The sequence below is a fragment of the Puntigrus tetrazona genome, chromosome 18, assembly GCF_018831695.1.
Source record: "Puntigrus tetrazona isolate hp1 chromosome 18, ASM1883169v1, whole genome shotgun sequence".
Taxonomy (NCBI): Eukaryota; Metazoa; Chordata; class Actinopteri; order Cypriniformes; family Cyprinidae; genus Puntigrus; species Puntigrus tetrazona.
In genome coordinates, this window is record NC_056716.1 from 5366298 (window position 1) to 5389387 (window position 23090).

Genomic DNA, 23090 nt, shown 5'->3' on the forward strand with positions numbered 1-23090 from the left:
ATAACCCAGAACCAGTTTTTCAAATGATTTCATGACCACAGACGTTAGAGCCACGGGTCTGAAATCATTAAGTCCATTAATTTTGGGTTTCTTTGGGATGGGGATGATGGTGGAGCGTTTGAAGCATGAAGGTACTACACACAGCTCCAATGATCTGTTGAAGATCTGAGTGAAGATGGGGGCCAGTTGGTCAGCACAGGTTTTCAGACAGGCTGGAGTAACACCGTCTGGGCCTGGTGCCTTTCTTCTTTTGTTCTTCCTGAAGACCTGGCACACGTCATCTTCTCTGAGTTGAAGGGCAGGTGTGGGGGAGAGGGGGATTACAGGAGGTGAGAATGGTTCCTTTTCAAACCTGCAGTAGAACTCGTTCAGGTTGTCTACCAGTTGTTGATTTGCCACAGTGCTGGGGGATGGTGTCTTGTAATTGGTGATGTCTTTCAGACCTTTCCAAACAGAAGCTGTGTCACTAGAGGAGAACTGGGTGCGAAGCTTTTCAGAATAATTCCTCTTCGCCACTCTGATCTCCTTTTCTAGTGTGTACTTGGCCTGCTTATACAAGGCTCTGTCCCCTATCCTGCGAGCATCTTCTTTGGCTTGACGGAGCTGACTGAGTTTAGCAGTGAACCATGGTTTGTCATTGTTGTAAGTTAAATAAGTCCTGGTAGGAATACATATGTCCTCACAGAAACTAATATATGATGTTACCGTTTCTGTGAGCTCGTCCAGATCTGTGGCAGCAGCTTCAAAGACAGTCCAATCAGTGAGAGAAAAGCAGGTTTGTAAATCCCACTCTGCTTCGTTAGTCCATCTTTTTACAGTCCTAAGAAAAGGTTTAGCTGATTTCAGCTTTTGCCTGTAGGTCGGTATGAGATGGACCAAACAGTGATCAGAAAGTCCCAGGGCAGCTCGTTGGACGGAATGATAAGCATCCTTTATTACGGTAGCAGTGATCCAGTATGTTACGGTCTCTGGTTGGACAGGTAACATGCTGTCTGAATTTTGGCAGTTCACGTGAGAGATTGGCTTTATTAAAGTCCCCGAGAATGATTAAAACAGAGTCCGGGTGTTGTTGCTCAGTCTCTGTGATCAGATCGGCGAGTTTTTGTAAAGCCAGACATGCGCTTGCGGAGGGATGTAAACACACACCAGAATAAACGAGCAAAACTCCCGCGGCAAGTAGAAAGGCTTGCAGTTAATGAAGAGTGCTTCTACATCGGTGCAACACATATTCTTAAACACAGTTACATCTGTACACCACCTTTAATTGACGTAAAAGCACGTCCCGCCACCGCGCGATTTCCCCGTTAATTCTGTGACACGATTCGCTCTAAACAGCTGAAAGCCTGGCAGACTTAATGCGCTGTCTGGAATTGCATCGTTTAGCCAGGTTTCCGTGAAACACAGAGCAGCAGAGTTTGAGAAATCCCTGTTAGTCCGGGTAAGCAGAAGAAGTTCGTCCATTTTGTTGGGTAGAGAGCGGAGGTTCGCCAGGTGAATGCTGGGCAACGGCATTCGGAGTCCGCGTTGTCTGAGTTTCACAAGCGCCCGGCCCGTTTCCCCGTCTCATGCGGCCTTAGGCTTTTTGACCAGCTCCGCTGCCCGCTAACTACGATGTTCAACAAGACGTTGGAATAATCAAAGACCGTGAAATATTTTATGGAGTGGTCTGCCGAATGTTCAGCAGTTCATCCCTGGTAAAAACGATGGTGTTTGATAAACAAAAAACAGGAAAAACTAACAAAAACAATACGAGCACTTGAGAGCGAAGCACCGAGGCTGCCATTCGCGGCGCCATCTTGAATTATCACTTGCCATCACTTGCCAGTGCCAGTCTTCACACTCTTGCCCGCATTCTCCACCAGTGTGACGGGGTGAAGAAACACACAGCAAGGAGGGCTCAAATCAAAACCCCAGAGGGTCGTTTTATTAACAAAGAAACTCAAACAAATACAGGTGATCGTGCCAATCCGTGTTGTGAGGGTACTCGTGCTCTCTCTCTTCCTCTTCCTTTCTTTCTTCTTCAGCGTGCGAGGTGAGTCTGTGTCGTGGGGTGCCGGCTGACCGGTCTATATGCTGCTTTCTGCAGGGGGACAAGAGAAGAGACGTTAGTCGTGACGATCATGGAGGCGAATGCCCAGTGATGGCGTGCCGCGTGGCTTTATTATCCCAGCCCGCTGATGAGCGACAGCTGAAACCTGTCAGCCTGTGATGAGTGCATGCATGTGCTCCTCGTTGGTTACCAGGGCGACGCTGATGGCAGCTCGGGACGCTTGTCACAATATATATATATTGTCACGGGGCGGATGAAGCACAGCACAAACAGAGGCGTTTGAACCCCGGAGGGCACGTTTATTCAACAATACAAGTGATACGTGAATCGTGAGCCGGTGCACAACCGCTGTCAGTGGCGTTATCTTCTGGGTGCTCGGTGCTCAGCGCAGTCAGTGAGTACGGCAGCGGCGAATCCTGGGGGAATTAGCTCCTTGTCGCGGTTCAAGGACTGGCTTCTAGAAAGCGAACAAAAGAGACAACAGTCAGAGACAGCATGTGGGAGTGTGGTAGCTCACTGGAGCGCGGGCCTGACGTGGCTTATCTGGCCACCGGCAAACGAGCTCCAGTTGCGGCGAGTCTGGTGATCAGTGGCTTTTCCAGGTGATCGTGGTTTATTCCCAGGGCAACGCTGATGGTAGCTCGGGACGCCCGTCACAATATATATACAATAGTATCTGTTCCGTGCTCTGGCGCAGTTAGCTCTCACACTAAATATAAACTGTGCCCGAGTCCAACTGGACCGTGCTCTGGCCAACCTCTTCCAAGCGAACCAGGACCGAGCACAGTTTGTAGCACTCACACTAGTTAAACAAACAACACTTTGGTGGTCAAACGCACTTGGGCACTGTTCAGATTGCCTTAAGTACACCGTAATGAGAGGGGTGAGCAGTGGAGTGAGCAGTTGGTTGCAATTCGCAATCTTAACTGCTAGATGCCACTAGAATATACAAACTGCATCTTTAATGCAACTCAAATATGCAGTTTATTTCTAAAGATAGCGCCCATTTAAAAATTTCTATGCCGATTTCATAGTTCCAGGCGATTCCGATCAATGCTTATGTTGTCATGTATGTAACTAATGATTCACTGAGAGCAGCCTCAAGCCTTAAATATACAAGTGCATGAATTGTGTGAATTTACTGCATTTATTGGTTTCAACTCCACACTAATAAAATATGCATTCTTATTGTGTATATGTAGCTTTTTGACCATATCTGTGTGCCTGATGCACATCTGCTATTTGCAGTAACCTGCATCCTCAAAAACTTATATGATACAACTGTTGTGCTCACAGAGCTGTGAAATGCTATTAAAATGTTTAAAAAGCAAAGAATATCACACAGACACATACCATGGTTCAGCCTAAGACTGTAGCTTACAAAAGGGCAGCAATAAACTGATCAGGCAAAATGTAGCACCTCCTTCAAATGAGATCAACAAATGCAATTCCCCTGCAGATTGTAAGATGTCTATAAAAATATCAGAATCCTTCTACTAGCTAAAATATGAGAGCTGACAGAACTGACATATTGACATACAATAGTATCTATTAAATGGGTGGATGGAGTCACTTGTTGCATTGCTACATATGGTAATAGCCATCACAACCTTCTCCAAAGCTAACAAAACTATTTGTACTCTGCGAGGGGAGCCTGTACACCCTGAGCTATGGAAAGATGGGGATATTATAGTCGGAGGGGTTTTCTCTTTCCATAGCAGCTGGGAAATCAGGCAAGTGTCATATTCTATTATGCCACCTCCACTGAAGTGCATCAGGTAAGTAAAAACAAATAAGTATTACAATAACACTTTGTTAATACAACTGCTATGTTAAAAGATTTCTTTTTTTTTCTTTTTTTTAGTCTTAATTTTAGAGACTTACAGTTTGCACAAACCATGCTCTTCGCAATAGAGGAAATTAATAACAGTTCCACTTTGCTACCTGGGGTCTCATTAGGCTACAAGGTCTACGACTCGTGCAGATCAGTAACATTTGGGGTTAGAGCAGCTATGGCCCTTACAAATGGGTATGAAAAAATGTCTGTTGAAGGGCCCTGCACAAAGCATGCTGAAGTGCAAGCCATTATTGGGGACTCAACTTCTTCAGCTTGCATGGGGATTTCAAAAGGTATTGGACCATTCAAGATTCCACTGGTATGATTTTATGCTTTAAAATTAAATGAACATTTCAAACTGTTTTAAATAAATAATAGTTGCTGCTGAATTAATGTAATTATATTGGATGTTGTGTCTAAACATATATCAATTTGTGTATGTAAATCTCCTAGATCAGCCACTACGCCACCTGTGAATGTCTTAGTGACAAAGTCAAATATCCCTCATTTCTTCGAACTATTGCAAGTGATCACTACCAGAGTAGAGCACTGGCAGAACTGGTTAGACACTTTGGCTGGACCTGGGTTGGAGCATTAAGAACAGATGATGATTATGGTAACAGTGGAATGGCCACTTTTACTAAGGTGGCTGAACAGATGGGTATCTGTTTGGAATATTCTCTTCCATTTTACAGAACCTACCCTGAAGATAAATTATTAAGGATAATTGAGCAGATTAAAAGGTCTACTTCACGAGTGATTGTGGGTTTTTTTTCTTATTGGGACTTGGAGGTTCTTCTTCCTAAATTTGTTGAATACAATATTACTGGATACCAGTGGGTAGGTTCTGAAGCCTGGATATCTGATTCGGTCATTCCCAGTATGGATAAGCACCGCATTCTTCAAGGAGCAATTGGTCTGGCTATACCCAAAACACAAGTGACAGGTCTGCAAGAATTCATTCTGGATATAAAACCACTCAAGTCTTCGGGAGTTGATATTTTTACTGAGCTCTGGGAAGAACTGTTTCAGTGTAAATTCTCTGTCACTAAAAATGATTCTGCGTCCACAATTCCATGTTCTGGCAATGAGGAACTGTCTCAAGTGCAAAATTTATTTACAGACATGTCACTCATGCCCATCTTCAGCAATGTGTACAAAGGAGTGTATGCTGTTGCTCATACACTTCATGAACTTCTGGGATGCAAAGAAAAATGTGTCTCAAATAAACAGCCTGATCCTTTAACAGTGGGTTAACACTATTTTATTTCTACTGCTATATAAAATTCAGTATTCTCTAAGCTAGTACATAAGACACAGTGCATTCAACAATTTATTATTCCCTATGTACTGTACATGTATCATTTTGTTGAGATGTACTGTTTGCCGTGTCAAACATTTTATATAGTGAATGTTTTGTCTTTTTTTTCCCTTCAGTTTCTGAAGCACCTGAGAAAGGTGCATTTCAAAACGAAAGATGGTGAGGAAGTTTACTTTGATGAAAATGGTGATCCAGTGGCAAAATATGACATTATAAACTGGCAGCTAAGTAAAAAGCAGCAATATGAATTTGTTACCGTTGGGTTTTATGATGCTTCTTTTCTGGGGCGAGATCGTTTAGCTGTCAATATGCCTTCAATTTTATGGGCTAATAATTCCACAAAGGTAAGGAAAAAATGTATTGTCAGAATATTAGCTTCTAGAAATGGAATGGTAAATGGAAATGCCTATGTATATATTTTTCATAGGTACCGGTGTCTGTGTGCAGTGAGAGCTGCCCCCCTGGCACTAGGAAGGCTGTGAAGAAAGGAAAACCTATATGTTGTTATGACTGCATTCCTTGCACAGAGGGAGAGATCAGTAACACTACAGGTAAAAGTAAATCACTATATCCATAATATATGTGTATATATACTGTATATCCATAATATGTGTATATATATGCTGTATATATATGTATGTATGTATGTATGTATGTATGTATGTATGTATGTGTGTGTGTGTGTGTGTATATATGTTATTAATTATTGCATTGCATTCATTACATATAGATTCTGTAACATGTCTGCGGTGCCATCAAGACTTCTGGTCAAATATGGAAAACGATGAATGTGTTAAAAAAGAAACTGAATTTTTGTCTTACGAGGAGATCATGGGGATTTTGCTCACAACTATTTCAGTTGTTGGTACATTTATAACAATAATAATTGCAGTCATATTTTTTAAATATAAAAATACCCCAATAGTGAAAGCCAACAACTCAGAATTGAGCTTCCTGCTTCTGTTTTCACTGATGTTGTGTTTTCTCTGTTCTCTTACTTTCATTGGTCGGCCCACTGAGTGGTCCTGTATGTTGCGTCACACAGCATTCGGGATCACTTTTGTTCTCTGTATCTCCTGTGTTCTGGGAAAAACGATAGTGGTTTTAATGGCTTTCAGAGCTACACTTCCAGGAAGTAATGTCATGAAATGGTTTGGGCCTCCTCAACAAAGACTCAGTGTTTTTGCATTTACTCTTATACAAGTGCTTATTTGTGTGCTTTGGTTAACAATATCACCACCTTTTCCATTTAAAAATCTTAAACACTTCAAAGAAAAGATAATACTAGAGTGTAATGTGGGATCAGTTGTGGGTTTCTGGGCTGTGTTAGGTTATATTGGACTGCTTGCTTTTCTATGTTTCTTTTTGGCTTTTTGGCTCTCGAAGCTCCCGGATAATTTTAATGAAGCCAAATTTATTACATTTAGTATGCTCATATTTTGTGCCGTTTGGATTGCTTTCATACCAGCTTATGTTAGTTCTCCTGGAAAATTCACAGTGGCAGTGGAGATATTTGCCATTTTAGCCTCCACATATGGAATATTATTTTGCATATTTATTCCTAAATGCTATATCATTTTATTAAAACCAGACAAGAACTCTAAAAAACATCTGATGGGTAAATAACCCTCAAGAACCATGTGAGTGTAACATATTAAAGTACAATAATTGTGTGTAACATAATATACATTGTTACATTAACCACCCTGTTTTAAGTTATGTTGATTATTATCATCATGATGGACAATTAAATCTAACATCATCTCTATTTTTCCTAATACAAATAGAAAACATGAATGAATTCTTTATTCTTTATTTCATTTACTTATTCCACTGACTTATTTCAGTGGCCAAAGACAGTTTAACGATGAATAGACAAATACTTTTATTTAAGCAGCACTATATATAATTTTGGGTCTGCCACCAGAACAGAATTAAAAATGAAACAATCAAGATGAAATTAAAGTGCAAACTTTAAGCTTTAATTCAAGGGACTGCACAAAACCAAACTTTTTTATATTTAGACCCCCCATTTCCATGGGCTAAAATGTAATTGGACAAATAAATACAATCTTTAAAAAGGAAAAAAAGGACATTTTCGATATTTTGTTGAGAATCCTTTGCAGGCAATGACTGTCTGGAACTAATAAACTTCACCAGAGACTGGGGCTGTTTCTCAATATGCGTTCTTCAGTGTTCTTGTGTGCTTGTGCTCTCGTTCTACATCATCATTAAAATTAATTTCCAGTACTCAAAAACACAAGTTCAGAGGACGCATGCAAGTGCAAGTGCTTTAAGTGCAGACTTTAGAGAATCAAATCATTAGAAATCCCAGAAACTATGTACTGGTGTATGGAAGCGTATAAGCTTTAAATAAACTCTCATAAATACTTTACAGATCTTGAAACAAACATTTATTGTTTTGTTTTACTTGATTTAAATAATGTTAAATAAAGACCTGGAGAAAGTCTATAGTGATTTTATCATAAAATGAATCTTAACATAGTCATAGTTAAACATATCTATGTCGGACACAAGTCTGTTTTCTGCATTCTTGGAATTATGAAAGGTTTTCTCCTTTGTGATTTTTCTGACTGCTTCTGTCATGTCTCTACTATACAGCAGTAACCTAGTGCCAATGAAAGCCATCACACTGCTTCACCATGTTTTACAGATGATATTGTATATGATTTAGTTATTTTTTTGCTATGAAAACTTTTTTGGACTTGCCATTATTTAATTTGCAATTTTTTTACTTTTTTTCTCAGAATTGTGAGATATAAACCCGCAATTTGGAGTTACAAAGTCAGAATTGCAAGTTATAAGGTCAGAATTGTGTGATATAAACTTGCAATTGCAAGATATAAAGTTGGAATTGAGTATTTTGGAATTTCAATTTTATAACTCACAATTGAGCTATATAAAGTCGCAATTCTGACTGTTTTTATCAGAATTGTGAGATAGAAGTCAAATTTTGAGCGAAAAGAAAGATTAATATGTTCTCAGTTTTTATCTCACTTTACATCTTGCAATTGCGACTTTATATTTTGCTATTTTGACTTTATAACTTACAATTCTAATTTTGTATCTCACAATTCTGAGTACCTACTTCTGTTTGGATCACGCAATTCTGAGAAAAAAAGTCGCAATAAACTTTTCCATTTTTTTTATTCAGTGTCGGAAACAGGCTTCAATACAGAATTTTTGACACTCCAGGAAATCCCTAATATCGACAAAGGCTTTCAGCTTTTGATATTGGTGCTTTTGTTCGGTTGAAGATTTTGCCAGAATTTTCTATACAACTGAGAAATAATATATTTTAGTATTTTGATTTCAACCCCACTAAATAATATATATATATATATATATATATTTAGTATAAAATTATTTTATATTCACAAATACAAATTCTCCAATTGCTAACCTGTCTTTGTGATCTTTTAGAAAAGACCGAACACGCATTGACCTTCGACCTGGGCCTCTGGATTCCGTTCTGCAGGAAAAGGGGGACACTTACAGTTTTATTGCATTTACAGGTTTTGATTCACCTCCTTACATCCCAAATCTATCATGGCTGTTAGGTCAAGGGGTAGTGAGTTAGTTTTTAACAATACAGGCAGAGTGAAGGTTTTATTGGTAAGGAGTGAAAAATGTGCTATATTCACCTGTGGTGCAGGGTTTTTGTGTGGGTATCTGATGCTTCGATGTCCCGTGGCCCCACAGTAGAAACATAGATGGTTAACTTGCCCGCCTCTCTCTTTCGACCTTCAGTCAGTCTCAAACAACCCAGTTGCATAGGTTCTTGGTCTTGAACACTGGTTGACACTGCTTGTGCTTTGTGGTTCTGGTTTTGGGTGTTTTTCTCATGAGATTGTTGATCTTTATGGTTAGGGTGACAAACAACGTCATTCCATCCGCTTTGTGCTGCTAGCATCCTGAACTCAATGGCATAATCAGCGGCTGACCTCTTTTCCTGGGAAAGTTGTAAAAGTTGGGTTGAAATATCCTTCACCCTTGCAGGATATTCAAACACATCACAAAGTTGTTGGAGTCAAGGGATAATCCTAATTTGCCATCTGAATCCCAGACTGATACAGCCAAATCAATAACTTTGCCTGTGATTTAGCGTCATCAGATTCCATTTCCTCTGACTCAAATTTACTTTCTTGGTGCTCAAGATACAATTAAACTTGATGGATGAATCCTTTGCACTGATCAGCAGCACCATCACATTTATTAGGAAGTTCAAAGCTTACAATTGTAGTTGAAGTTGGAGGAAGTGAACGAATGAAGCGCATCAGGTGATCGTTATTGGACTTGGTCAGTTGTTCTTGGTGGTTCTTTAGCATTTCACTTTGGTAAGCGAATGCCGCCTGCAGGTTGGAAACCTCCGATGGATTTATGGTAGACAAAGTATTCTGTAACGAGGATGCTGAGGCTGAGGTAGAATCCATATGCGCAAGTTTATTAGAGGGCAAGAGAATAGAAATAAGTGATAAGGCAGGCAGATAGTCAGTAACGTACAGGCAGTCCAATCCGTCGACAAGTTCAAGGGCAGTTAGAGAGGCTTAGTAAGTAGACAGACAGTGGGTTGATATTGAGTTAGCAATCCAATCTTTTCTTTTCAATTCAATTGCTTCTTCTTTGAATGAATCAGTAATTTAAACGAATAGATTGAATAAATCAAATCACCAGCAAAATGATGATGCACTTTAGCAACACAGAGTCACGGCGTGTAGACTGCACAGCCCTCCAGGTCTGCATAGAAAAGTGAAAAGGAAGAGACACTGAGTTGTAGTGTATTAAATCTGGACAATGCTTTATTTTAATAGCTTTAAATCTCTTATTGCACTCTTTAAGAGAGTTTAATTGTTTTGACTGTAGCAACCAAATGTGATGTGCAGTTTGAGTACTGAATGGAGGATGACAGAAAGCCACAGTGTAAGGAAGAGTGTATGTGAACTTGAATTTAATGGATTAGTTAAATATTCATCTGTACCTCACATTAAATTATAGAACAGCTTCAGAATACTTGAGAATAATAGTTCAACCTTCTTTCTTTGCATAAACAAAGCCGTGATGTTGTCCTCAAAGGGAGACAGTCGCGCATACCCTCTTTTCTCTGCTGCCTCCATACCCTGTGCATATCACCCACTCTAGTCAAGTAGGTCAATGGCTAAATCAGGCTCCAGTTAAAGGAGTTATTTTGGTGCATGACATTGCTTATATAATGACTGAGCCAGCCAATCATGCAAATGCTTAGACTCCAATGGCTATTGCAAAGCAATAGAGTTTTACCCAAATGTAATGTCGAGAAACCAACTCGATAAGATACTCTAAATGCTGGACATCCGCACACATTAGCGATTTTAATCATGCACACATAAAGGAATAATACCTCGGGCAGGTAGGCAGACAGGCAGTTAAACTAAATCACATAAAACAACGACAAGATCAGATAAACAGAGCTGAAACAACAGGACTTCAATACACAACGTAATTGACTAAATTAAGACACAGCTGAAGACAATAAGACATTAACTAAAAGAAGGTCACACAGGGCACATGGCACACGACAAAAACAAAAACACAGAATCCACGTGTGACACACGTAATGTAAAATTATCAACGAATAATAACCCACTCACCTGTCACCTGTAAACAAAGTCCATATAAGTCTCTCATTCCTTGGCCAACATGGCCAACAAAACTTGCTCGGAGTCGGTGCTATCTGTTAGCCACTCATAGAACTCATAGCTGCAATCATTGAAGTGTTAAAAGCTGGCCTTTGTTAGCGAATTCAGTTTGGGTGTAGATCTTTCTTTCTCAGTTTCTTTCTCATCTCTTTTATCTGCAAAAGAGGTATTTTTAGTAGAGTGCAGCAAGCAGTGAGTTGATTATCAGCACACGCAGTGTTCGTTGTTTATTGTAGGATGTTATTTTAGGGCTGTGCATTTAATCAAAATAATTTCTTTTCCCTTTCTATCAGCTCTTAAAGTATTTGCTTTCTAATGGGTGCTTAATACAAAATTCCTTACTGCTCTAGACCAGCGGCTTGCACAGACCTCAGAAAGGGCAAGGGTGAAGAGAAGTTGCTAGGGCATCTGTGACCTTTTCCGAAACACTTGGGACAATTACACAAAACTCACAGAGAGTTGTATGACTCCTAACCAGTTGTGGGTGATGGGAAGAATCAACAGGCCTGTATTGGAACCTGACATACGTTCGATAGAATTTAGCAGTATAAAACAACTGTATTCAATAAAACATCTGTGCAATCTTCCAATTGTAAATTGGCTGTGTCCTGAGAAACTTGAAGCAAAACATGAACAAAAGCTCTGCTGAGCCCTGCAAGATATGAGCCGCCATGCAGAAACGAATGGCCTAGCATTCTCCCTGCTACTAGGAAGAGATCACTTTCAATAAGGAATAGTAAAGATTAAGGCACTAAGTGGTCTAGCTCTTCCTCAGAGAACCAAGTAACTGCAGTGTTGCCTGTTAATTACAAATCAGCATTAGGTTAATCCCATCAAAAATTATTCCAAATATTAATTTTGCTGTGCAACTATTAAAACATCATACCATATTTCAGTTTTTCAAGAACTGAAAAAAAGGCCTGGAAACTCCATCACCAACTGCAGCATCTCCTAAAAAAAGAAGATACAGCTCTAAAAGCTATGAACATTAATAAACTATTTGAACTGCATATTTTATTGCATACAGTTTTATGGTAGGCTCTCTAGGCTGTACCTTGAAGCTGGCATTTACCAGGACATGTCCACTCCATGTTTCTTTGCATGTAAAAGCTACCTGTCCTGTTCTTCATACACATGAAAAGAGGCTTCCCTGTCTCATGTAGCCAGATAATTTTTTCTGTATATGAATGCATTTATTTGTGGGTTCAGATGAGTCTTCCAATATGGTAAATTAAAAGAGCTTTTCCAAAGCAAACTTCAACTGAGATGTCAAATCCTTCTCCACTTGTTTGCCACAATTTACATACTTATTCAGAACATTAGCAGTAAAATAATGTAAAAAATAAACAAATAAATATACAAAATAATTACCATTATCCATGAATGGAAACTCTGCAGTGCTGTTCACTTTATTATTCATGAATGACAACAATTAAAATTAGGAAAAACTGTTTCTTGTGCAAGGTAAATAGTAAATATTTTCTATATCTCACAAATATTTTAGAGCTAGGATACCTTTCCCCACATTTACTGGCATCTTGACAAAAATGACTGCAGACCTATAATGAAGATAAACACACAAAATTTAAAATCGTAAAAAATAAATAAATAAAATTAACCTTTCTTCTTTCTGCCATTTTCACCTCTGCCTGGCTTAGTTATTAATTAATTTTGTTGCCTAGGGACACCTATTTAACTGTATACTTATATAAAATCTCAGCTGAGCTGGATGGTAACTTGAATAGTTCAAGTTCTCATAATATACTGTATATGTTGACATTCACTAAAAAAATCTTTCAAATATTGCTGTACCTGTTCAAAAATGAGAGAAAGTGCCTTGTGGACCTTAGCACTTTGTTGTCTCTATAAAATGGATGGAAGGTGAAGAGTAGATAAACAAGATGACATCACACTACCAAAAAAATGCTTTTATTATTTATTATTCTTTTTTCTGCTCCACATATCTAAAAATTGGTGATCAATAATTATTTACTAGACAAGCAAGTAAAGTATTGTCTTGCATTTTGGGTGGGGGAAAAAAATCTGCCAATAGTGATTAATAGTAATAAATATAGTAGTTTTGTTTTCTGTTCCTATTAAAATATATTTCACTTACCCCACTGGCAGATAAATTTTTACTTCTTGTTTGTCTGCTAAATGCTTCTCAATTTAAGAATCTTATGCTATTTGGACTGAAAACAAAAAAAAAAATTGCAATGCAAAATATTGATGCGAATATAATTCAATAACAAAGACAAATCTGTTTAATTTAAAGATAAAGATAATTTAAGATACAATGCAGTGTTGATTTTGACAGCAAATTTATTTTTAGTCATAGTTTGACTAAAATGCCATTTAGTTTTAGTCTTATTTTAGTCATCTGAATTGTTTTTAGTTAAACTAGTTTTTATATCATATGATTTGAAAAATTTCCATGCTCTTTAGGTTTTATCATGATAGACATTGATTGAACTTGCCACACAACATGCCATTATATTAAATATGACCACTTCTCAAAGAACAAGAACATGGTTTTATTTTTAGTATAATAACAATGATTATTTACCCAAATTTTTTAAGGTTTTATGAGATGTACAGCAAGTGTATGTTAGCTTATGTCCTGCAGGATAGATCTATAGGCTATGGTGAAACTTAAGTTACAAATCTAACCTCTGAACCACTCAGCAGATTCATTCTAAATGAATCTTATCCCAAATTTTCTCTTCTAATATTTTGTCTTGTTTTTTATAAGTTGACGAAAATATAGATTTTTGTTATAGTTTTTTCATTTAAAATTAGGTTGCATTGCATTGTTATTGTCTCGTTTCCTTAGGTTAAAAATCTTATTGACAAATAAGTTAACACACTGTCCAGATATAAATGTGTAGATAAAAAAACCTTGGAAGAGGTAGGTCGTCAGGCAGAGAGGTGTGGTGTGGCTCCAGCTCCACCATTGCCTTTCAGATCCTATGCTATCTGCATGTTGGTCTTCTGCCTGCTGTTTGCCACTGCCTTGTTCCTGTTTCAAATTTAATCCCACTCTCCTTTGTCCATCCTACCTGTGTGCGAAGCCGCAACTTTGAGGACGGGGAAGTGCAGTCACATCTATATTCCATTCTTCTTAGTTGTCTTGGACTTTTATTGTGTTTTCATTACTCATGTGTTCTGTGACCATTTATCCATGTGTTTGATTATGTTAGTTAACCTTTGTCCTCAGTTGATCGTCCTCATCCTGCTTTAGTTCTAGCCTGTTCAATTGTCCCTCGTCCAGTATTAAATGCATGTTAATGTTGTGTTATACATGCCTATATATAAACTGAATCTGTGAAAAAACTTGAGAAATACACTGAGAAATTATTTTCTCAGAAAAAAAGACAGAATTGTGATTAATAAACTTGTATAAACTCGTAAATTTGACTTCTTATGGCAATTGCAAGTTTGTATCTTGTGAATAAATGTTTCCAGACCACCAAACAACTTTTTTGCACCCTGAACCAAATCCTTATCCTGCCCTGAATTCAACTGTCAGGCGTGTGTGGGAGTGTGAAGGAACACTCAACGAGGAATCTCACTTTGAACAATCTTTAATGATCCACAATTGAAAGAAGGCAGGTAACCAGGCATCACACGTATACAAATACGAGACTGGGCGGTTAAACATGGAACAAACAGGAACTTATTTAGGGCAAAGGAAATAACTTAACTAGACACACCGGAACACAATGAGACAAATCAACTGGGCCACACACAGAGCACATGGGGCATAAAAAACAACAGAAACATCCTAATACCTGACATATCGCCCCCCTCCCAGAAAGGTGCGCCCTCTCACCTAAAAATGCCGGGGGGATTGAGGAGCCTGACAGATCTGAAAGGATGGATCCATAATGATCAATGATTCGGCTCCAGAGCATTTTAAAGATCTAATAAAACAACTTCCATGTAATGCCTCAGAGGCTCCTGCTCTGCATACATATTCACACTAGAGGATTCTAGGTAGATGGTATCTCACTCACAGCATTAGTGCAAACTTGATATCTGCCCTGCAATCAATTTTCTGCAGAAAAAGACATTGACATTGCAGTGATTTTTGCAATCCACAGAAATTCTCTGCTGAATGTTCATTCTTTTACTTTCAAACCAGAGCCAACAACACATGTTAGGTCTGTATGGTGATATTAAAGTTGAATCTGACGTTGTCATTATTATTTGCACAATGTTACACAGTCTAATTATGTTTCATTTCCACAGCTTTGCTCCAGTTTGCTCAGACACATATTTTTTGCCATTAAGGAGATAAATAACAGCACAGAGCTGTTGCCTGGTGTTTCTTTGGGCTATAGGATATATGATTCCTGTGGCTCTGTAGTTCACACTATCCAATCAGGCATGGCTTTGATGAATAGCTATGATGAGATATTGAATAATATGTCATACTTTAGACCGCCAGCTGTTCTTGCCATTACTGGAGAGTCAACATCCAACTGCACTGTTACATCAACAGCCAAGCAGTGCGATTTGCCCTGGGCCGTCTCAAGCGATGTCTTCAGGACAAACATGTGTTGGTTCACACGGGCAACACAGCGACCATTGTGTACAAGGTGGTCTGCATTCCCATGGCATGTAGCAACTCGCCCGGCAACTCCTTCTATGATTTCAGAAGGTCACTTTGTGCCATTCACATTTCAGTATGTGCAGCCAGGCAGCCCACAAGCTGTCATGGGCTGCACTTCCTGGAGAATGGAGAATCCATCCCCAAGTGAGCCTTCTAGAGAGGACGAAGAACAGGTCCTGTTAGTGGCGCTTATTGGCCCATCCGGACCTGGCTCTCAGAACTGATGGTCCTTGTGACAGCTCTTCCTTGGCTGATTCCTCTGAGGAAGGCCTTCTGACTCAGTGACATGTCACCCTTTGGCACCTGTGTCCAGACCTTTGGAAACTCCATGTCTTGTCCCTGGACAGGACGCAGAGGTTGTAGGAGACCTACCACAAGAGGTTGTTGACACTATCAATTCAGCAAGATCGTTGTTAACAAGACGTGTTTACATTTTGAAATAGAACCTGTTCACCGAGTGGTGTTCTTCTCAAGAGAAGTACACATGGAGATGCCCAATCAGAGCCATGCTGTCTTTCCTGCAGCAAGGGTTGGAGAGTAGGCTGTCTCCCTTCACCCTTAAAAGTCTATGTGGCCGCTAACCATGACCCCATAGATGGGAGGTTGTGGGGAAGCATGACTTGATCATTAGCTTCCTTAGGGGGGTGACAAGGTTAAATTCTTTATGGCCGCCCACAGTACCCTCTTGGGACCTGTCGCTAGTGCCAAGTGCACGGCAACAGGCCCAATTCGAGCCTTTGCCAGCAGTTGAGCTGAAGTTCTTGTAAACTGTGAAGACTCTGCTACTACTTGCACTGGCCTCCATCAAGTGGGTAGATGATCTGCAGGCATTTTTGGTCTACGAATCGTGCCTAGAGTTTGGGTCGGCTTATTCCAAGGTGGCTGTGAGGCTCTGGTTTGGCTATGTGCCCTACCTTTTCTTTCAGAGATCAGGTGGTGAGCCTGCAAGCACTTTGCACGGAAAAGACAGAGCCTGGCTCTAGATTTGCTCTGTCCCGTCCATGCCTTAAGATGCCACGTTGCCTGGAAACAAAGCTTCAGGACCTCAGACCAGCTCTTTGTCTGTCACAGAGGCCAGCACGAAGGGAATGCTGTATCTAGGCTGTATCTAGTATGGCCCACTGGATAGTGGATGCAGCTGGGTCACAAGCTCAGCTGCTTAGCGAAAACTCAAATATGCGCTACATCAGCTGCTCATTTATACTCATGCTGTGATCAGCTGCAGCTTAATGCAATCTCATGCCAATGTAAATTGGCTCATTTTAATACACTCAAATGGGGTTGGTCTCTCAAAGCAAGATCCCATTTCATCGGTCAGCAAGACGTTACTGTGTAAGTGAAACATCTCTGGGCTGTAATCTAAAGCGAAACCTTGTCACCCTCTTGTTACGTGAAGTTACAGTTTAAGTGTGACATCCACAAGCTGTAATATAAAGCAAGCCCTTTTTAATTATGGTACAATCAACAGACAATTGTGCACACTCTCACAGGCACACAAACACACATAAAACACAATGAGTTCACTGCACTTTGAAACCCATGCATTTCAATGTGCTTTTGCCACAAGAGCACGGAACTCACAACTAAATAACAACACTGTAAGTTGGTGATTCAGAAACACCAGATTGCCAGATCAAAGTCAGAATTCACCCATTTATTTTTTCATCGCCTGTTATCAGACGATGTGATGGGGTACAGTACAATCAGACTCTACTATGCTCAGTTTTTTTGATTACTCAATCTGGGATTAGAACCAGTTTGTGATCCTCCTAATTAGGATGGCATTGATAAAAGTTTTGTAACTGCTTAACATGGCTTTCATTTAGCAAAACTTTGGTGGGTTTCTTGGAAGTGGATCATCTTGTATTTGATGTAGCATTTACAGAGTTATTATCTGCTGTCATGGGAGGAGCCAACGACAGACACAGTGGGCGTGGCGTCAGGCCTTGGAGAGGCTTTTTATTAAACAAAATGGGTACAAAATAAAGTGTCCAGGGGGAAAGTATCCAAATAAAAAGGGGGAACTGGTGCCCTCGTTGTGCTGCAGGGAAAGTGCCAGGTAAGGTAGTGTTCCAAGGGGGGGGCAGCGTCCAGGTAAGGGGCGGAGTCCGGCGGCCGCACGCGCTCCCCTCTCCTGGTCGGGGGCGCGAGGGGTGGCGGCTTCTTCCGCGGCATCTCCGTCGCTTCTTTCCTCCGGTCGTCAGGGTTTTAGGGGATCAACGGCTCAGCATCCTGGCCAGTTAGCCATATCCGGGTGCGGACGTCGCCTGGACTATACGGGGTCCCACGACGCGCTTTCTAGCGGCGGGACAAGCTCCTTCACACACCCTTCCTGGACCCACGAGGACACCAGCGTGCATGCACGGGGGAAGAGACCGGTCTTTTGCCTGATTTACAGGGATGAAATGGCCTTTGACTGGTAAAAAGATGATGCTGTTTTGGAAGTTGGTTTGTGAATGGGTTGGCATAAACTGGACAACTTCCAGGTGAGTGGTGTCCAAGCCTACTTGGATGACTTAATTGTGTATGAGGACAGAGAGGACATTAATGACACTTGCTTAAATTCAGTTGAACACAGAGCCCCCCCGGTGGTTGATATAAGAAACCACCGCTGTTTTGTTGGTGCAAACCAACACATGATGATTTCTCAGGTTTGGGAGAAGGTGCTTCAATGCTGATCCAGGCAGTAGATGTACCAAGTAAGGTAACCGGTCCACAGACCACAGTCTGAGCTGCCACTCATGACCACTCCCCAACCAGTGAGGAACGCATCCGTTGCTAGCATCATACGGCTGTGGGTGTACAGAAATACACAATAAATCACTATATCAATTGCTTTAACTTAAAGAATGTAAAGAAAAGAATACTGAACCATTGAACAACCGTGACGTCACTCGCTGTGGTCACAACATGGTGGCGACATTACTCCAAAAGCTATTACAAAACAACCTAAAGGTGACACTAAACATGTTATTTAAATTAAAAAATGTCAGGCAACTGTTAAAGAATAGTATGCAACAGCAGTTACTACAGCACAACCGGATTTTATTTTATTTACACACACACATGCACAGTTTTTAAAAAAGGTTAAAACAAACACAATAAGTTTCACCATCAATATCTCTTCTTACATAATGAAATATGAGTGCAAAGAGCAGAATAGGGTTTGAAGGATCCAATATGCCCCAAAGGACATATGAAGATATGACAAAAGGTAAGACATAATAAAAGGCGATACTGTGTTGCCTCAGAGGATCTTGCCCAACGTACATACTGGCATGGCAAAGAGCACCGAGTCACTGCAGTTACTGCTGCTCATTCTACATTGTGTCTTTATGCCAGCTTCATCACAAGTCTGCAGCCTGCTTGGTCAACCTGCCTTACCTTCACTTTCTGTGGAAAGAGAAATCAACATTGGGGCAGTTTTCTCAATCCATAGAAATGCTCGACTAAAAATACACAATTATACTTCCAAACCAGATCCTACAACATGTGTCAGGTTAGTATGATGATACTGATAAAAAGGTGTTAAGTTTAACTCTTTGATGATTCTTAGCAGAATATAATACAGCTTATGCTTTTTATTTACCACAGCTTAAACTTGCGTGAGTTTAAATTTGCTCAGACACTGATTTTTGCCATTGAAGAGATTAATAATAGCACAAAGTTGTTGCCTGGTATTTCTTTGGGTTATAAGATATATGACTCATGTCGCTCTATTGCTCAAACAATACTCTCAGGCATGGCTTTAATGAACGGTTGTGAAGACACTTTGAGTGATACATCCTGCTCTAGACCACCAGCTGTGCATGCCATTGTTGAAGAGTCAACATCTTCACCCACCATTGGCTTGGCTTCTGTAGTTGGTCCATTCAACTTACCTGTTGCAAGAACTCACTTTGCTGCTGGTTTGTGTAATCAGACTGTGATAAACCACTGGAACATGTACCATATATATATATATATATATATATATATATATATATATATATATATATATATATATATATATATAAAACTGATGTTGATAAAAAAAATAAAAATAATGTTGAAAATTGAAAGAAACTGTTGAAAAAAAGCAATGTGTTGAAATAGAGCTCCATGATTATTTGAGAAAAGTGGTCAACACATTCTACACTGCTTTTTTATTGCAGATTAGCCATTTTGCTACTTGCGCATGCCTGAGTGACAGAAAAAGGTATCCATCCTTCTTCAGAACAATATCCAGTGATTATTACCAAAGCAGAGCTCTGGCTCAGCTTGTCAAGCACTTTGGCTGGACCTGGGTTGGGACGGTCAGGAGTCGCAATGACTATGGTAATAATGGAATTGCAGCATTTGAGGAGGCAGCAAAAGAAGAAGGGGTCTGTATTGAATACTCAGAAGCCATATTAAGCAGTGATCCACAAGAACAATTTCTAAAGATACTGGAAGTAATTAAAAAGGGCACCACCAAGGTTGTGCTAGCTTTTATGGCATTAGGAGATTTTCTGCCCCTTCTGACAATAATTTCACAACACAACATAACGGGGATACAATGGGTTGGCAGTGAATCCTGGATCACTTCTGGAACTCTTGCAGAAACAAAGGAATTCAGTTTTCTTTCTGGAGCTGTGGGTTTTGCTATAGCAAATGCCAAAATTACAGGCCTGCGAGAGTTCCTATTGAATGTTCACCCTGATCAAGAACCAAAAAATGAACTTTTAAAAGAATTTTGGGAAATAGGTTTTCATTGCTCATTCAGGCTCATTGGCAGTGATGGCTGTACTGGTTCAGAGAGACTTGCAGAGCTTCAAAATGAATACACTGATGTATCAGAGCTACGGATAGTAAATAAGGTGTACACTGCAGTGTATGCTATTGCATATACACTTCAAAATGTATTAAAAGATTTTAGATCTTCCAACAGCAGCAAAAGAGGATGGCCCACACCACAAATGGTAAATGAGAACTTAGAAATTAGAACTTGCATACAAAAACAATTTAATATAGAAACAATGTTACTGATGTTTCGTCTTAGGTGTTGAAGTATATGAGGGATGTGAGATTCACTGTTAAAACAGGTGAAGAAATCTTCTTTGATGAAAGTGGTGATCCAGTGGCAAGATATGACCTTGTAAACTGGCAATATGCTGAGGATGGAAGTATGCAGTTTGAGCAAGTGGGGCTCTATGACAGCTCACTGCCTTCACAGCAACGTCTTCAAGTCAATCAGGAACACATACTATGGGTAGAGAACAGTGTACAGGTACATAAATAACAGTTTGAATCATTAAATTGGCAGTGACTGAAAAACTGTCAATTGCTTATGACAAAAATATGTAAAAAAGCAATGGCATTATAATGATTTCCAAAGTGAATGCTTAGTTATTATTCAGTCATTATTTTTTCAGTCATTACTGAAGACAAATTGTTTTGCCAATTTAAACTATGATCACTGTGAGGTTTTATATGACACCTTATTTTCTTATAGTTGCCTGTGTCCGTGTGTAGTGAGAGCTGCCCCCCCGGCACTAGGAAGGCTGTTCAAAAAGGTCGACCTGTCTGCTGTTATGACTGTATTCCATGTGCAGAAGGAGAAGTCAGTAATGAGACAGGTAAAATAGTAATAGTGTAATCGCTTATTTCCACTGAGCAGTATGGTTGGTACAGTACGGTATGGTACGCAATTATGTTTGTTTCCATTGTCAAAAGTTGTGAATAGTACCACCAAAAACAAAAAGGACTGTACCCAATTTTTTGGTACCTAGCACAACAGAATCTTGATTGGTTTATTTAACTTTACATTGGCTTATTTACACCTAAGTGCACGAACACACAAATATATAACAGTGTATTTTATATTTTCACACAGACAATAGCAGTTTATTAATATGCATTCTTTTCTGGACTTGTGAAGTGTATTTTCTTTTTTTTTTTCTTGAAAACCAGCTAATTTTCTAAATATTACTATTATTTTGTCATGAAATCTAGTTTTAAGAGAATGTAGTTTTTCAATACTCAAATCTGCTGTTTATTTATAAAGATAGCACTTATTTGAAAATGTACCATGCTGATTTCTGAGCTCCATGTGATCACTATGCGCTCAGTGCCTATTTAACTGCTTAGAGCAGCCTCGAGTTTGGTTAGTCCTTCTGACATTTGTTGTGACTTCTCTGTAGTGATTAAACATGAGATACAATTAGTTCTGTGTAATGTTATATTCAAGAGACATTCTTCGTATAATGCATCTCTTATTTGTTCCTAATCATGTAGTTTTGGTTAAGCGCAAAGTTACATTTAACTTGATATATTTATTTTGAACTTTACCACAGTACAGCGCTGACATTGCATTTATCTTTAAGCTTCTTATACTTTTAATTGCAATTATATAATATATAATTGCTATAATTATTCAAACTGACAAAAAGAGTAAAAGTTGTGCTTACTATCACGCTTTTTTTATCTATTGCTGCATACACCATGCCTATCAAGTAAGGGTACTGTTCAGACTGTACCAAATCAACCATACTGTGCTGTACTAACCTGTACCACTCAGTGGAAACAAGCCATAATACTCTCCTCTTTGTCAAGTAACTTTATAATACGCTTTACATTTACTAACATTTATTTTTAATATATTGGAATCATTTCTTCACAGATTCTAGTGACTGCTTTCCTTGTGATTTGGAGTACTGGTCAAATGAAAGCAAAGACAGATGTGTATTAAAAGTGATTGAATTCCTTTCATATACAGAAATCATGGGGATGGTGCTTTGTATTTTCTCTTTCATTGGGGTGTTATTAACAGCAATGGTATATTTTCTGTTTTACCTTCATAAAGAAACATCTATTGTAAGAGCAAACAACTCAGAGCTGAGCTTCCTGCTTCTCTTCTCATTGTCTCTGTGTTTTCTCTGTTCTCTTACTTTCATTGGTCGACCCACTGAGTGGTCCTGTATGTTGCGTCACACAGCATTTGGGATCACTTTTGTCCTCTGTATCTCCTGTGTTCTTGGAAAAACACTAGTTGTGTTAATGGCTTTTAGAGCTACACTTCCAGGAAGTAATGTCATGAAATTGTTTGGGCCTCTTCAACAGAGACTCAGTGTTGTTTTCTTAACATTAATACAGGTGATTATCTGTGTGCTTTGGTTAACAATATCCCCTCCTTTCCCGTATATGAATTTAAGCTATTACAGAGAAAAGATCATCCTTGAATGTAACTTAGGTTCACCTTTTGGTTTCTGGGCTGTTCTAGGTTATACTGGCCTACTATCAATTATGTGTTTTCTTTTAGCTTTTCTTGCTCGTAAGCTTCCTGATAACTTCAATGAAGCCAAGTTCATCACATTCAGTATGCTCATATTCTGTGCTGTCTGGCTTACATTTATCCCAGCTTATGTAAGTTCTCCGGGCAAATTCACGGTAGCTGTACAGATATTTGCAATTTTAGCATCAAGTTTTGGTTTATTATTTTGCATATTTGTTCCAAAATGTTACATAATTTTGCTAAAACCAGAGAAAAACACAAAGAAACACATGATGAGGAAATAGTCATCTATAGCTCTTTAAGCTCAGCAGTGCTAATG

General features: G+C 39.3%; 2 protein-coding genes across 2 annotated transcripts; both read left to right on the forward strand.

Moving 5' to 3' along the window:
• Nucleotides 1–3787: 3787 nt before the first annotated feature.
• Nucleotides 3788–15667, forward strand: LOC122322947 (extracellular calcium-sensing receptor-like). Its single transcript, XM_043216556.1, is given in 8 exon segments — nt 3788–3828; nt 3915–4206; nt 4341–5135; nt 5325–5552; nt 5636–5759; nt 5939–6508; nt 6511–6533; nt 15347–15667. Coding segments are annotated over 8 exon segments (2379 nt in total). The 5' UTR covers nt 3788–3802.
• A 3130-nt stretch (nt 15668–18797) lies between these two features.
• On the forward strand, nt 18798–23055 carry LOC122322926 (extracellular calcium-sensing receptor-like). Its single transcript, XM_043216536.1, has 6 exons — nt 18798–19018; nt 19114–19405; nt 19674–20459; nt 20540–20767; nt 20993–21116; nt 22160–23055. The coding sequence occupies exons 1-6, from the start codon at nt 18798–18800 to the stop codon at nt 23053–23055; spliced, it is 2547 nt and encodes an 848-aa protein (XP_043072471.1).
• The last annotated feature ends 35 nt before the right edge of the window (nt 23056–23090 follow it).

Bases quoted from the DNA above. Each gene is read 5' to 3' on its own strand.
- LOC122322926 (XM_043216536.1), top strand. From the start codon at position 18,798: ATGGCAAAGAGCACCGAGTCACTGCAGTTACTGCTGCTCATTCTACAT. The intron at 20,460-20,539 runs GTAAATGAGAAC...GTTTCGTCTTAG, and splicing joins GATGGCCCACACCACAAATG to GTGTTGAAGTATATGAGGGA. The intron at 21,117-22,159 runs GTAAAATAGTAA...ATTTCTTCACAG, and splicing joins AGAAGTCAGTAATGAGACAG to ATTCTAGTGACTGCTTTCCT.